Source organism: Microcaecilia unicolor, chromosome 4 (genome assembly GCF_901765095.1).
Source record: "Microcaecilia unicolor chromosome 4, aMicUni1.1, whole genome shotgun sequence".
Taxonomy (NCBI): domain Eukaryota; kingdom Metazoa; phylum Chordata; class Amphibia; order Gymnophiona; family Siphonopidae; genus Microcaecilia; species Microcaecilia unicolor.
In genome coordinates this window covers 87,076,646-87,092,550 of record NC_044034.1, presented here as the reverse complement: position 1 = coordinate 87,092,550, position 15,905 = coordinate 87,076,646, and the positions used below count along the sequence as shown (strand labels likewise).

At 40.5% G+C, this 15,905-nt stretch overlaps 1 protein-coding gene across 2 annotated transcripts in view; it reads left to right on the top strand.

Moving 5' to 3' along the window:
• The window catches only part of LHFPL6 (LHFPL tetraspan subfamily member 6), a 273,074-nt gene that overhangs the window by 244,524 nt on the left and 12,645 nt on the right, over window positions 1–15,905 (top strand). For both annotated transcript variants that reach the window (XM_030200415.1, XM_030200416.1), the window contains exon 3: window positions 2,252–2,350. In XM_030200415.1, coding sequence (XP_030056275.1) covers window positions 2,252–2,350 — 99 coding nt within the window. The remainder of the gene's footprint in view (window positions 1–2,251; window positions 2,351–15,905) is intronic.

Here is a 15,905-nt window from a genome sequence, read left to right as displayed (position 1 = left end):
CTATCCTCTCCATCCCTCTGTGCCCCATAACCTGCCCATCCCTCTGTGCCCTACAATCCTGTCCATCTCCTATCCCCTTGGCCCTTTCCTGTCCATCAGACCCGTTCCCTTTCTGCTTTCCCTTTCTTACCCCTATTTTCCCTTCCTTTCTGAGCATGGATTACTAAGATTCTCCTTCCACCCAAAATGGATGAAACAAATTAACTGGGCACATAAGGAATGTCAGAAAGTGACAATTTTGTTTTTGGTCTTATTGATATTTAATGTGAATATATGCAAATGTGTCCCCCTCCACTGGCTGTATCACCAAAGGGGGACTCCCCCCAGACAGCCTGCTCTTTTCTGATATGGTTTATTATGTTTATTTATGTTTATTCACTCCTAGCTTAGCTGAGATAATACTTAACCATCTCTCTGACCTCATGTGCAGCTTTCTTTAAATTAGTCACCTTACATTCTAACTCTTCTTACTCTCTTACCTATCTATATGTTCCAGCTTTGCTTTACCCTTCACTATCAATTAAAATGTTCTATTACATATTGTGTTGACATTGTAAGTAGTATACCATGCCATACTTTGTATTGTTGTTTGAATATTTTTACTGCTGTAATTTCCTATTGCTCATGTTTGATCTATTCTGAATGTACACCGCCTTGAGTGAACTCTTTAAAAAAGCAGTAAATAAATTCTAATAAATAAATAAATGGTTTGACATTGAAATGAATTTGACATCCCTTCTTTAGTGTGTTCAGACTACATTGTCATTTCCCTCTGAGCTGTTCATTTTGTTACAGCCTGATAAAGGGAGTATAGCTTCTGAAAACTAATTGATTAAAAAAAAACCCCAAAACATTTATTTTGTATGTATTGACCTTTGTTTTACACATTGAAATGAAGTCTCTGTATTTGTTTCACTACTGGAAATGGCGATTTCCTCTACGGTATTATGTAAGCCACATTGAGCCTGCAAATAGGTGGGAAAATGTGGGCTACAAATGCAAGAAATAAATAAATAATATGGCAACCATACTACTGCCTCCAAGATAATCCATTAAGAAAATATTCTCTGTTTTATTCAGACTTACATTGATCAGATAATAGAGAGCCATTCAGTTCTGGGACTTTAATAATAATGTCTGAAGCAGAGAGATGTTATCATGTGCTTCAATAACATGATATATTTGTTTATGTGGAAGGGTTTTGTAGAACCTGTAGGTTAGTATAAACGTAGGAGGGCTGGGAAAAATATTGTATTCAATAAAGCTAGCACAAATAGCAGACGCCTGTCTTATTAAACCTACTTGCGCACCAATGCTCACTTACATTAGCATTCTATAATGGAATCTTGGCGCGAAGATGCTGTTACAGAAAAGGGATGGAATATGATATATCTCCTTTCTGTGGTTACCATCAAAGTGGTTTACATGTTAAATACAGGTACTTGTTTTGTACCTTGGGCTATGGAGGGTTAAGTGACTTGCCGAGAGTCACAAGGAGATGCAGTGGGAACTGAAGCCAGTTCCCCTGGTTCTCAGGCCACTGCAATAACCATTAGGCTACTCCTTCACTCCTACACTTATGGCATTTGGGCTAAAGGGAAAATTCTATATGTGGTAGCTTAAAAATCAGCGCTGTAAAGTTAGGTGTAGTTTATAGAATATGCTCATGCACCATTCTTGTGACTAAAATTTAGGCACACTCATTTAAGCCACCTAAAGCCAGGTCTAAATACCTACATCTAAGTTAGGCGCAGATCAGGTGTATTCTATATTAGTGCACATAGGGTTTTGAAACAACTACATTAACAGAATATGTGGAAAAATTTTATGGTTGCCAACTTGATCTAGATTCATCCAACAGGTTGATCCACTCCTGGTTTCACCTCATTGTATGAAGGGACTTGTAGTTCTGATTTCTCCATTGCATTCCCTACGAAAAGCAATACTACAAGTCCCTACATGCAATGGAGTACACCCAGGGTGAATCTAGTAACTTTAACATTAGGCGTTGGGTGACTTCTACAGTGCTAACGGCAGGTGAGTCCTGTCCCTTGCATGCTTTCCTAGCCAGTATTGATTTGCCATTTCATTCTGGATTTATTTTTTTTTAATGTTATATTCCGCTTATTCCACTGTTCACGACGGATTGCAATAAGTCATACACAATTAAGAATAACAACATAAAATATCAAATAAAATTTAGGAAATCTGGAAAAGGAATGTAAAGCGCTCTTTGTCGTTCTGTCTGCAGGCTTGCTGATTGGCTCCGGTTGTGCTCTCTATCCACTGGGTTGGGACAGTGAAGAAGTCAGACAGACCTGTGGTAATCTGTCCGAGCAGTTTGAACTAGGTAAGTGCTGCAGCTGGTTCCCGGTTGCCATATATCTTTATGATCTTGTATATACTGTAGATGCTAGATTCAATAAATGGTGCTCAAAAATCGGTGCTAAAAAAAAAGCAGCGCTGAACGGTATTCTATTAAGGGCACTCCAGGATGGATGCCACTTATAGAATAGCACATAGCGCCAAAATTCACACCCAACTTAAATCCCATTGTTCAAGTTGGCCGTGAATCCCCCAAATTCTGTAACACTGCATGCGTGATAAGGTCCCTCACATTGTTAAGCCTCCTTTTCAGATCCGTGTGGAAACACTTAGGTGCTATTCTATAACAGGGTACGTAAGTGTAGTTCCGCACAGATCTGCTGTTTTTGGGCTGTTTCAGCGCCTTGCTTCTGTATTAACACTTTTCCGCAACAAAAAAATCAGCGCATAATGCTAAGCGCCATATATAGAATTCCCTAGTAGATCTGTTCTCTCTGTCTCTCTTTCTATCTCCTCCCCTACCTTATTGCTCCTCCTGAAGAAAAACAAAGGAGTGTTGCAGTTTAGGTTCAAGAAACTATAATGGCATGACAATTTGTGCATACTGTGACATTTGAATATTGGCTCAGGTATTTTTTTGAGTCTGTAGTCAACATCCAGGTTCTTAAATTTCTTGTTCAAATTTATCTCATTCTTCATATTCTCCACTATCTTAAATGAAAATATATATATTTTTTAATTCTTTTGTACTGCCTACAAGTTTCAAACAAGACCATCCAAGTAGTGTACAACAAATATAACATGTTAATAACACAATCTTCAACCCAGTCCCACCCAAAACCCTAAGTCCTCTGACCTCTCCCTCTGGAAAGATGAACAAAACTTTCTCAAACCACCAAATTCCAACACCGCTGTAGAGAAATGACCATATTTCTAAACCCTTGCAGAACTGCTTGTCACTTCCTTTCTCAAATTTTCAAGCAGCTTATTCCACAACTCTAGGATCATTACAGAGAAAGCCCTCCTTCTCCGCAAACGCATGCATCTTCATAAGGGAACCTGTAATAATATACTCTAACTAGAATATAGCAAATGTCTAGGATTGAAAAAGACCAACTTTCTAGACAGATATGCTCAGTGCGTTTTTTCTAGCGAAAAAGGTGCCGGTACTCAAATACCAGGCCACCCTTCAAGGGTGGGGTGATCACTGAGGGACCAACCCCACAATAGCCAGGCCCCCTGCAACTAGTCACAGGATCTACAACAAGGGTGAATTTGTGTGTAGAATCTGAGCTCTTTCATTAAAACTTGGGGACCATGGGCCAATTTTAGCAGACAATAGAAAAGGTGCAGGTACTCAGTACCCCCAAGTACCCCCTCAAAAAAGCCCTGGATACGCTGGACCCTCACCATGCAAAGCTCGTAATGCTCGACATAACAACTTAATACGAGCTTGAATAGTTAGTCAGTGAAGGGCCCTCAGCAACAAACTAGCTGACTCCCATAAGGGGTTTTAAAAATCTGCAGCAACATTTTATGTCATCTGAAGGTGGTGGAGCAACAATCCAATATAGAAACCACTGCAATAATCCAAAATTAGAGGCACACACAACTGCATCACCACTGTAAAAAAAAAAAAAATCAGCATTCAGAAAAAGATGCAACTGGCATAAAGTACTCAGCTTATGAAACACTAACCTTACAGTTCAGGCCATGGGAGCCAACGTTTCAAAATTATTGGGGGTGCTAAACCCAGTGGAAATAACCCCTCCCTGGACACATACGAGGAATTTTCTCAATATTAGGAGTGCTCAAACACCCACAGAGCTGGCTCCTATTGTCCAGGCATCCTCTGATCCCAAAACCAGCCGAAATCTCACACTTCCTTCAGAACTGTAATTCTTATCCACCTGCTTCAGCTTATTGCCCCCAACCCATTAAGCACTAAGCAATTATCCACTGCAAGCCATATGTTTTACAGCTGTATAAATAAAATGTATATTACAAAGTATCAGATTTAAAAAATGCCAGCCAAAGATTTCACATTTCACCTATTTCTCCATAGAATTTCGACACAGATGAATAGAGGCTTGTATTAATGTATACCAGCTGCATTCAGGTCCACAATGTCATCTTAGAGTAAATGCTCAAATTTATGATCATTTTTGTGGGTTACCACATACTGAAAATTACCTCATGGTATTTTTTACTGCATTAATGACTGGTTTACATGTCATGGAAGAACTGTCAAAATAATTTGTACTGTAAGCAGCATCCAATCCGTAGCCCACAAACACCACTCTCTTAGGACAATTATAAAAGCCTGGACATTGAAGCCAACTGTAGACAGAAGGTTGAGAAATGCAACTAAAAGAAGGATGGAAGAGGAAAGAAATAAAGAAAGAGAAGTGACAGAGAAGAGGAAGTAGTAGGAAAAGAGGGAAGAGATGGCAGGAAGGGAAGGATCCTCCCTAGTTCACTACTGCCATAAAACTCCTTTATAGTGTTCACCAGAATGACCATGTCTCTCCTTTCTTGAAAAGTAAATACTGGCTGCTGGTCTTAGCTAGTCTCAAATTTAAGATCTTTATTCAGCTACACCAGGCATTCTTCACTGTTGGGCCTCCCTCCCTCCTCCCAAACTAGCCTCCATCTTAGTCCCTATCCCCATTTGCAACCTTCACTCACTCTGCGTTCTGTCTCTTCTTCATCCTACCTAGGGTCGTGCCAGTGGAATTCTCCCTCTAGATCAGGCTTTCTCAACCCAGTCTTTGGGCTACACCCAGCCAGTCAGGTTTTCAGAATATCCACAATGAAATAACATCTGAGATAAGTTTATCTCATATGCATGCAGTACTTCCACTCTCTGCAAAGCTATGTCAGACATATTCAATGGTGGTATCCTGAAAACTTGACTGATAGGTGCATTCTGAGGACTGAGTTGAGAATCATTGCTCGAGATCTTCACCTGGAGCAGTTAAGACATGGCTGTTCAAGCTGGCCTTTGAATAATTTCTCTACCCTGCCTTCATGGATCTACTGCCCCTATCCTTTTCTACCCTGCCTCCTGTCCCCCACCCCCAGTCACTCCTCCCCTTGTCCTCTTCTGTCCCTCACTCAGGTTGCTGCTCTCCCCGTTCCCTCTTTATATAGATATTGTAAACTGCTATGTTATGCTTTTGGATATTAATGGTATTGCAGATACTTGTAATAAATAAGCAAGTACGGAGTAAAATTATAGGCAGCAAACACCAGAGGGGTACTGCTGTCCAGATCTTGAGTATACATGAGGCAGTTCCATAAGTTCATGCCTCCACTCAGGCGCGCCGATGCTGAGCTCTGGGTGCCAATTCTATAACAGCATCTGTGCTATAAGATGCCATTATAGAATACTAGCATAAATCAGCAAGAGCGCATCTAAGTTTAGGTGTAACTGTTTACACCATGTCAATGGCATATGTAAATGGTAGTAACCACATGCACCAAGTGGTGTACGTATCTGATAGTATGCTATACGTTATCCCCTGGATTCTGTATATGGTACCCAAAATTGGGCACTAATATTTTGGCAATCAAAAACCCAGCCTTGCACCAGCTCGCAGTGATAACAAACTACCTCACATCCACTCAAGATTGAGAAAAAAAGCCTCAGCCTAGCCGCTCAACGAGCCTGACTTGCATACTATAAGGTTTGAGCTCAGCTTCCCATCATTTGGCTTAGGAAAAAAACTCCATCGTTTCACATATCAGCATCAACATCTATTCTCGAAATTGCTGTGCCAGGTATATAAATCTCAAATTTTATCTAAACAGTGTGTGTGTCTCTATTTCTTCAGATCAATTATTTGATAATTTTTTGGTATAATCAATTTCATATACAAAGTGTCAGTTCATGTTTAGCCCCGGTGTACCCTTTAAGTCCAATCGCTATGGCGCTCTGTTTTCCTAAGCCAAATGATGGGAAGCCGAGCTCAAACCTTATAGTCTGCAAGTCAGGCTGGTTGAGCGGCTAGGCTGAGGCTTTTTTTCTGCATCTTGAGTGGATGTGAGGTAGTTTGTTATCAGTGTGAGTGACAATACTAATTACACACAGCTGGTGCAAGGCTGGGTTTTTGATTTTCAACTAATATTTTGGCACCAATCCAAGATGTCCACCCAACTAAACTGGCTAACAAGCCAATTAATGCCAGTATTTGGGTGTTAATAGGCACTGATTTGAACTTGCACACGCATCTTGCCGTGTGCTACTGTATAACAATGTGCACCCAAATCCCATAGCATGCAACCCAAAGAGGGTGTAGCCATGGGAAGTGGATGGGCGGGTCAGGGGCATTCCTAAAATTTACACACAGTGTTATAGCATATTGGGGATTTGCGCCCAAATTTGGGCATCAAAATCAGCACTCAATTCTATTCTATAATTGGGCGAGGTGGCTTATCTTTGAGTGCCCATTATAGAATAGTATTAAGCACTGATTTTCAAGTGCCAATTGCTGAATCTAGCCCTATATGTGTCATTTGAAGGCACATTGATAATGTTATACAATTAGGGACTCAATAGAGCTGCTGGAGCACTCGTATTATCAATCACTAAATAGCTCCAGTCTTATTGAATACAAAATATCTTTATTAAACACGTGTGCTTCAAAACCTGCTCACGTGTGTTTAAAACCTTTATTCACAAACAATGTTCTCTTATATCTTTCATACTCATTCACACCTTATAGTACCTGCATAGAAAATCTATAACAAGGAGGATTTATATATACATGACTTTCTTGAATATCATTACACACTGTGTCAGAGTTCATAATTTCTTGTCTCTCAAAGAGACTTCACAGAATTAGAAATACGGGACCTTTGCATGTGTCCATTCACTCTGCTCTTCCGGTTTCCGGTTTCACATAAAGTTTCATGAAAGTTCAAGACAAACCCCAACACACTTCTCTGGGGATGAACAACTCCACTTGCAATAGATTTCAGGCACTACATAAGCAGAATGAGACTTTCAATCTCATAACTGCTGTTACTCCAGTCCTTAAGCAAGCATCGGCTCCTCATGCAAAGGTCCCGTATTTCTAATTCTGTGAAGTCTCTTTGAGAGACAAGAAATTATGAACTCTGACACAGTGTGTAATGATATTCAAGAAAGTCATGTATATATAAATCCTCCTTGTTATAGATTTTCTATGCAGGTACTATAAGGTGTGAATGAGTATGAAAGATATAAGAGAACATTGTTTGTGAATAAAGGTTTTAAACACACGTGAGCAGGTTTTGAAGCACACGTGTTTAATAAAGATATTTTGTATTCAATAAGACTGGAGCTATTTAGTGATTTGAAGGCACAGCCATGGCCTGCCCATGATCTGACAACATAAAAGCCCCCACACCCTTCAGTTATGCACTATAGCATTTAAGTGCTACCTTCTAGAATAGTGCCTAGTGAATATTCATGCATAACTACCAATTATTGGTACCTAGTAAGGCATCATCTCTCTTGTGGTCTGTATTCTGATTTTCATCACAGACATTTCTAACTCATCCTTACTTTCTTGTTAGACATTTAAATTTTTCTGTGTTTTGTCCCTAAGAACATAACATAAGAACATAAGCTTTGCCATACTGGGACAGACCGAAGGTCTGTTTTCACCAGAGGCCAATCCAGGTCACAAATACCTGGCAAGATTCCAAAACAGTAAAACAGACTTTTGTGCTGCTTATCCTAGAAATAAGCAGTGCATTTTCCCAAGTCCATCTTAATAATGGCTTAGGAACTACATGTTGACTGAAGAATTGTTTTCTCTGTTTTGTTTTAAATTTACTACTTAGTAGCTTCCATTGCATGCCCCATAGTCCTTGTTTTTTTGGGAAGAGTAAAAATGTGATTCACATCTACCCATTCAACTCCACTCAGTATTTTATAGAAGTCTATCATATCTCCCCTCGGCCACCTCTTCTCCAAGCTGAACAGCTCTAGCCACTTTAGCCTTTCCTTACAGGGAAGTCATCACATTCCCTTTATCATTTTTGTTGCTCTTCTCTGTATCTTTTCTAATTCTGCTATATCTTTTTTGAGATGCAGTGACCAGAATTGCACACAGTATTTGAGGTGTAATCGCACCATGAAATGATTATAAGTGCTAGGCAGACTTATAAGGTCTGTGCCAGGGCTGGTGGTTGGGAGGCGGGGATAGTGCTGGGTAGACTTATACGGTCTGTGCCAGAGCCAGTGGTGGGAGGCAGGGCTGGTGGTTGGGAGGCGGGGATAGTGCTGGGTAGACTTATACGGTCTGTGCCAGAGCCGGTGGTGGGAGGCGGGGATAGTACTGGGCGGACTTATACGGTCTGTGCCCTGAAAAAGACAGGTACAAATCAAGGTAAGGTATACAGAAAAACTAGCACATATGAGTTTATCTTGTTGGGCAGACTGGATGGACCATGCAGGTCTTTTTCTGCCGTCATCTACTATGTTACTATGTTACTATGTATATTTCTAATAATTCCTAACATTCTATTTGCTTTCTTAGCCGCCGCCGTCGCACATTGAGCAGAGGGTTTCAATGTATCATCAATGATGACACCTAGGTCTTTTTCCTGGGCAGTGACTCCTAATATGGAATCTTGCATCACATAGCTATAGTTTGGGTTCCTCTTTTCCACATGCATCACTTTGCACTTTCTTACATTAAACATCATCTGCCATTTGGATGACCAGTCTGGTAAGGTCCTCTTGCAATTTTTCACATTCCTCTTGCGATTTAACAACTTTGAATAACTTTGTGTCATCAGCAAGTTTAATAACTGGCACTAGCACTGCATCCATCAACCAAACCATAACAATACAGCTAACTGGCAGCAAATTGGCCGCAGCTTTATTATTGCAAAAATTCCAACAAATTCATAACTATAAAACATTTTTAACACACCCTTTGCCAGACAGCCTAAAGATACCTATATTTATTTATTTATTTTATTTATTGCATTTGTATCCCACATTATCCCACCTATTTGCAGGCTCAATGTGGCTTATATAGTTTTGTTATGACATTGTCATTACAGAATATCAGATACAGTTAGTAGTGTGTAGAGATTAAGTAGGGAAGAAAGAGGAAGTGATTAGTAGAAGTGGATTTTCCTAACTGGTTGGGTTGGGAAAGTGAATTAGTGAAGCTGTTGGCTCTCGTTGTAGGCCTTGTTGAAGAAGTATGTCTTCAGAGATTTGCGAAAGTTATTTGTTTCGACAATTGATATCACCCTTTCTCCCAAGGCTAGTTGGAAATGACCTAGCTCCACACTTTTAATCAAGTCAATCAAACCATATGAGCACTTACCAAAGCCACTCCAATCCTAAATGAATGAACGCTATAATGATTTGGATCACATCCCATCAAATCTAAGACTGCCTTCAAAACTGCAGCAAATTGGTAACGGGTTAGAAGAGAACCATCCCCATGTATCAACCAGTATAGTCCCCCATTACGCCATAGTATTGTATATCACTGCACCCAATAGACTAGACAAGAAAAAAAGAGTGCTAACCCGCCGCAACTTCAGCTATGCACTCTTAATTAATCACACTTGGAACGCCTAATATGAAAACACAATTCCTTGTTTACCACTACTACATCTGTTAACAATAAGCTCATCACTCCATCCACCTTCTTTGACGGCGTCACCAGTTTCCCAACCAGTAAAGCTCCAAAGAAAGCTACCACAAATGCCACAGAAAATAAAATAGTTTCAAAAGAAGAACACACTCTTATCAACCTTCCAATAAAGATCCCAAAAGGTCATGTGAAATTGGTAAATGAATAGACTGCACTGCACAAGGCCCTAGTCTTGCATATCCACTAATTAATTTCTTCATTGAAAAGTAAGAAGTATGGATCCTTGAAGCCATAGAGTTTAGACACAAATGAAATTGCCATCAAAGACTGCGACAAATACTCAAGGACCATCCCAAAGCTTGAGGTTCTAAAACATATTGCATCACCAAACTCTAACATCTATCTCGTTACGTACACAAAATTCTGAAAAACGATACCAATCTGATAAATAACCTTTCCAACTATTTGCAGCCAAACAGTGCTTTAAAAGTTCTTAAAATATTGCAGAATTCTCTCCCACAGGTCTGCAGGCATCTCTCTTGGTAATTCATCTGCCTCGGGTACGAGTTCTTGAAAATGGGACCACAGAAATCGAGGGAGCATCAGCTATCCCATTATCCAATGCCAGTACATGCTTCAAACAACGGAACAGCACCAACCTCAACAGCTCTACCAACAATGGGCAATGCGCTGATTATCTGTTCAATGTCTCCACCACCTCCCCATTATCAGAATAAAGCACCAGACTTCTATCCAGCAACCTGTGCTCCCATAACACCAGAGCAACCCAAACAGGAAAGAGCTCCAAAAATGCCACATTCAAACACCAACCCTTTTCTTTCCACCAGTCTGGCCATCTCACAGCACACCACTTCCTTTGAAAGTAACTACCGAAACCATCACTACCTGCTGCAACCGTAATTAAACGCAAATCCACTGAAGAAACAGCAAACAGAGACCACAGTTACACACCATTAAAGTCACTGAGAAATGACCCCCATAATTCCAGGTCTTCTCTCACTCCATGTGAAATCCTTATTTTATAATAATGCTTATTGACACCCTTCGTCAATAACACTAAGCGGTGAGAAAATATTATCCCGCAAAATTAAAACACTCTGCCAAAGACTGAATTTCTTTTAAGACTGCACATACACTAAATCCTGCACTGTAGTCTAGATTCCATTCTCACAGTGTCCAGTTCAACACCCCAAAATACAAGCTGCTTTTTTTTGTTACATTTGTACCCTGTTCTTTCCCACTCATGGCAGGCTCAATGTGGCTTACATATTATATATAGGTACTTATTTGTACCTGGGGCAATGGAGGGTTAAGTGACTTGCCAGGAATCACAAGGAGCTGCCTGTGCCTGAAGTGGGACTTGAACTCAGTTCCCTAGGCCACTCCTCCACTCCACTTAGTAAAGGCCCTGCAGATTTGTCTATCGCCATCAGGAGACCAAACTTATTTGCAACACTATCAAAAACTGCCATCAAATGTTCACATTCACCTGAATCAGCCTGCCCCAAAACAAAAAATTATCTAAATAATGAATCAATGTGAACAATTGTGCTCTCTGTCCTGTAACTCAATGTAAAAAAGTGGGAAAGGTTTCAAAATATGAACAAGATATGGAACATCCCATAGGAAGACATCTATCAAAAGAAAATTGACCTTCAAATTTAAAGCCCGACAAATGAAATGACTTCAGTCAACAACCTGAAAGCCAACTCTATATCTGCTGTTGCTTAACAATGCACCTGCTCCCAATTTCCGCAGCATTTCCACTGCGCTGTCAAATGATGCATATTGAACCGAGCAATGCATTGGGTCAGTAACAGAATTGACACTACACCCGACCGAGTAAGAACGATTATGTATTAACCTAAACTTACCAGGCTTCTTTTTTGGTATAACACCCAGTGGAGAAATAACCAAACCCTCCAATAGCAGCGACTCAAACAGACCTGCAGTTATTCCTAATTTAATTTCCTTTTTTAATTTTTCCCATACAATGGACAAATGTGCAAACACAGAGGATGTATTTGTACAACCATGAACCAACTTAGGCCCCTCAAATGGGATGACAAATCCTTCCATAAACCCTTTCCATAATAACTCTGCATCCTCCTTTTACAGATAAATTTCCAATCAGGGATCCATGGCTTCTACTTTAATGGGGGATGGAGCCTTGGACTAAGCTTCCAAAAACTTCTTGTCTGAATGGTCGACCAGACTGACCCTTTCCTCTTCCCCACCTCCCCCCTCCCCCCCACCAGCACAACACACCATTGGGTGAGGGCTGCTACATGTACTACAGTTGTGCTGAAACCTACAGCCTGCCCACTCACAACACCCAGAATTGAATTGGAAACAGACTTACTGTGACTGTCCGACACCCTGCCCAGGAAGCTCAATCCCCCTGGTTCTCTGAAATCCTTGCCTTCCAGCAGTGTTAAATCTTGACTCCCCCCCCCCCCCCCCCCCCCACACCAAAGGCCCCTGAACCCCTGAGGAAGTGCTCCCCTGAAAAAATGATTGTCTCAATGCCATCATCTCCACAAACCACAGATCTACATCTCTGAAACCCCAAACCTCCGCTATGCCATTAGCTAAACTATGCTGAAACTGCTCATCGTAGTTTAGCCAAGCCCAGCCTCCATGCATACGTTAAGCACGTAATATCAAGTCCAAATACTTCCAAAGTCCAGATTGTTATGCTGGCTTAACACATAAGCATAGATATTGAATGCCAACAGCCAATTAAAAATAGTCCTCGAAGTTGGGTTTTTTTTCTTGTCACCTACATCTTTCTGATCCCCTCCTTTTTTACATTCACTACTGTCTTGCTTCCACTCCAACACAACGAATATATCAATATAACGCCCCCTCAAGATCTTCTTAGAAATCTGGCAATGTAAGGGAGAAATTTCACACAAAGTATGTCCCTTGCATGAAGTTTGCATAGAAGCCGATGTACCCCCTCCCACAGAAGGCCCCAGTACTGGTCCACTAACTGTCCACTCCTTCAGAAGAAGATGATGAAGACACTGACATAGTTGAATTCCAAGACTCAGATGACTCCCAAACTTGCAATGGATCACTCAAAGTCGCATGACACTGTTGTTTCTGTATCTAAACGCTTCACCACATGTTGCAACCTAGAAAGAAATTTCTTATCACGCAAATGACGACCTAACCCAGACTTCTTATTACCTTTTTTTGAAAAACTCTTCTCCACCCCAATCTCCCCCACTGTCCCACAGACTCTGTTTCTTTGATGGACCCTTAACTTCCTTGCATTTTTGGTAAGTCACCATTACTTTTATGCTTTACATTTCAGTACTTCCCCCCCCCCCCCCCCCCCCCCAATTTCTTGCCAGTAAATGTAATTTGAAAAAGAAACGTATGTGGCACGGCTTTCATACACGCAAAGAAGCTGTGTGTAAGCTGTTATACTATTTTTTTTTGTGCTCCATCTTCCCTGCCTTGTTTCTCCCCTTCTCCTACTTGCAATAATGAAGAACCGGCAGGTCCACACCTCACGTTAAAGTTTCCACGGTAAAGGTAGGGACTGCTTTTGTGCATGGGTTCGGAAACAGTAGTGCATCGCATCGCATTCACATTATAATAAAAATTAGCTCATTTGCATTCCGTTTTCGTTAGCTGCTACCATGACAGGAAAATGGCTCGGAGAACCCTTTTGTGCATGTCCCAGTTTACTACTTGCAGGCTAAACTGGCTAGAACCAGATTAAAAACCACGTTGCTGGCTCATTACGTTTAGTGCATCTGGCCCTGAGTCACAGCTAAACGGGCTGACATGGAACCTTAAAGTGTTCCTATCATGATTAGTAGATAAATATTGCTGACATGGGACCCTAAATGTTCCTATCATGATTAGTAGATAAATATTGCTGGCTTCGGAACCTAAAATGTTCCTATCATGATCAATTGTACCTGAATGTAACTCACCTTGAGCTACTACTGAAAAAGGTGTGAGCAAAATCCAAATAAATAAATGAAATGTTCCTATCATGATTAGTAGGTAAATATTGCAGAATGAGATCCTAAAATGTCCCTGTCATGATTAGTGGATAAATATTGCTGACATGGGAACCTAAAATGTTCCTATCATTATTAGTAGATAAATATTGCTGACATGGGACCTTGAAGTGTTCCTTTCATGACTAGTAGATAAATTTGCTAAAATTAATTGTGGAGCCTGTAATATAATACAGAATAATGACTGTGCACTGAATGGTAGCAACCTGTTAGAGAAGGGTTATAATAGCAAGTATAGACAAATGGATTAAAAAGCTGAGACATGTTTACTTGATGGAAAGAAACATAATGTAATCAACATTGAGAAGTTCCCAAGATTTAAATTAATTTAAAAACCTTACTTGACATGTGAAGTGACATTTTAGAAAGGACATGCCAATCAGAATTGAGATGACCAGGCTGGGACATCTCAAGTTCTGCCAACATTTTAGAACAGGATCTGCCAACACAGATCCTGTTCTAAGATACATTTTATTTATTTATTTATTTTAAAATGTTATAGCCCACATTATCCTACCACTCTAGGCAGGTGAAATAGATGTTTATGCACTGGTTTCTTGCAGGAGGATCATCCATTTCAGAAACATAGGAAATATAAATGTGTATTTTCATACATACGTGTTTATACATTGGCACATACACTTGTATGAGAGTCATTTCAGAAACATACACATCTGTTTTCTGACACTCTCCTTGGCCAGTATCACTTTTGAGAGGGGGAGGGCAAGAAATACTAGGAAATTAAGGGGGAGACATCCCCTAATCCTTCAGTGAAGCACTGAATAAAGTAAGTACTTTTCCACAACCTAGACATCCTGGGTAACAGCTGTAAATCTCAATGTTGGTCTTTTTAGACACAGATGTGCATTCCCCTTCTGAAATGGAAAATACACATTTATTTTTTGGCTCTTCCTTAGTCTTTCCCAAAATATGCCCAGATGACTCTCCCGTGTAATGTGCGCAGTTTTGCTTTTAGACATGTAAAATTGAGATTTAGACATGTATGCAATGCACACGTCTAAATGCTGGGTTATGATTGTCTAAAACATGCATATGGCTCCTAAAATAAGCACTTATAATGTATAATATCACAAGTGGCAGTATTCAAGCCAAGCAAAAACAAATGCTTCCCCACCATTTTCATTTGGGCTGCTGAAAAAGACTGCTGAAGAAATAGCTCAGTGGAGCCATTCCCATTGAGCTGCTAAGTAAGACTGCTGCTGGAGCATTGGGGGGGGGGGGGGGGGGGAGGGGGTTAGAAAGGGAGGGAAAATGTAGGAGGATGAGGAGGAATAAGAAGAGTGAAGGAGGAGTGGAGCAAAGTAGAGTGAAGGCAGATTGATTAGATGTGAAAGGAGAGTTTGGGGTGAATGGATAAATGGAAAGGAAAGAGGATTGCACCAGGATTTGGGGAGGGGGGGGAGAGAGAGTGAGAGAGCTGCATGGGGGTGACATGGAGAGGTATCCATCAGGGAAGATAGGCATTTGCCATGTATATCTGCTGTTCCTCAAAACATTTTTTTTGCAGGTTGTGGCAGGGATTAAGTACTAGAAGTAAAGACCACTTTGCAAATTTTCCAAAGATCAGAAAAAATAGAGCACTGTATTTTACTGCTAGTACTTATTTCAGACTGATTTAATAATATCCTCAAAGCACTTAAAAGATCACAATTTCTATGATAATAATTATGTTCTTTGAGACAAAGAATATGAAACCACTTTTATGACACATTTCTAGAAATGTCATGATAACAATAGAACAATCAGGAGAATTACTAGAGATTAGTGTATAATACACATGCTGACAGTGAACAGGACTCCTGCAGAGGCAGCTTTCCTTGCCTGCAAGGAAAAGTCATCCCAGCTATTACACAACAGTGACATCTATTGGCCAGGTTCAGGGTGC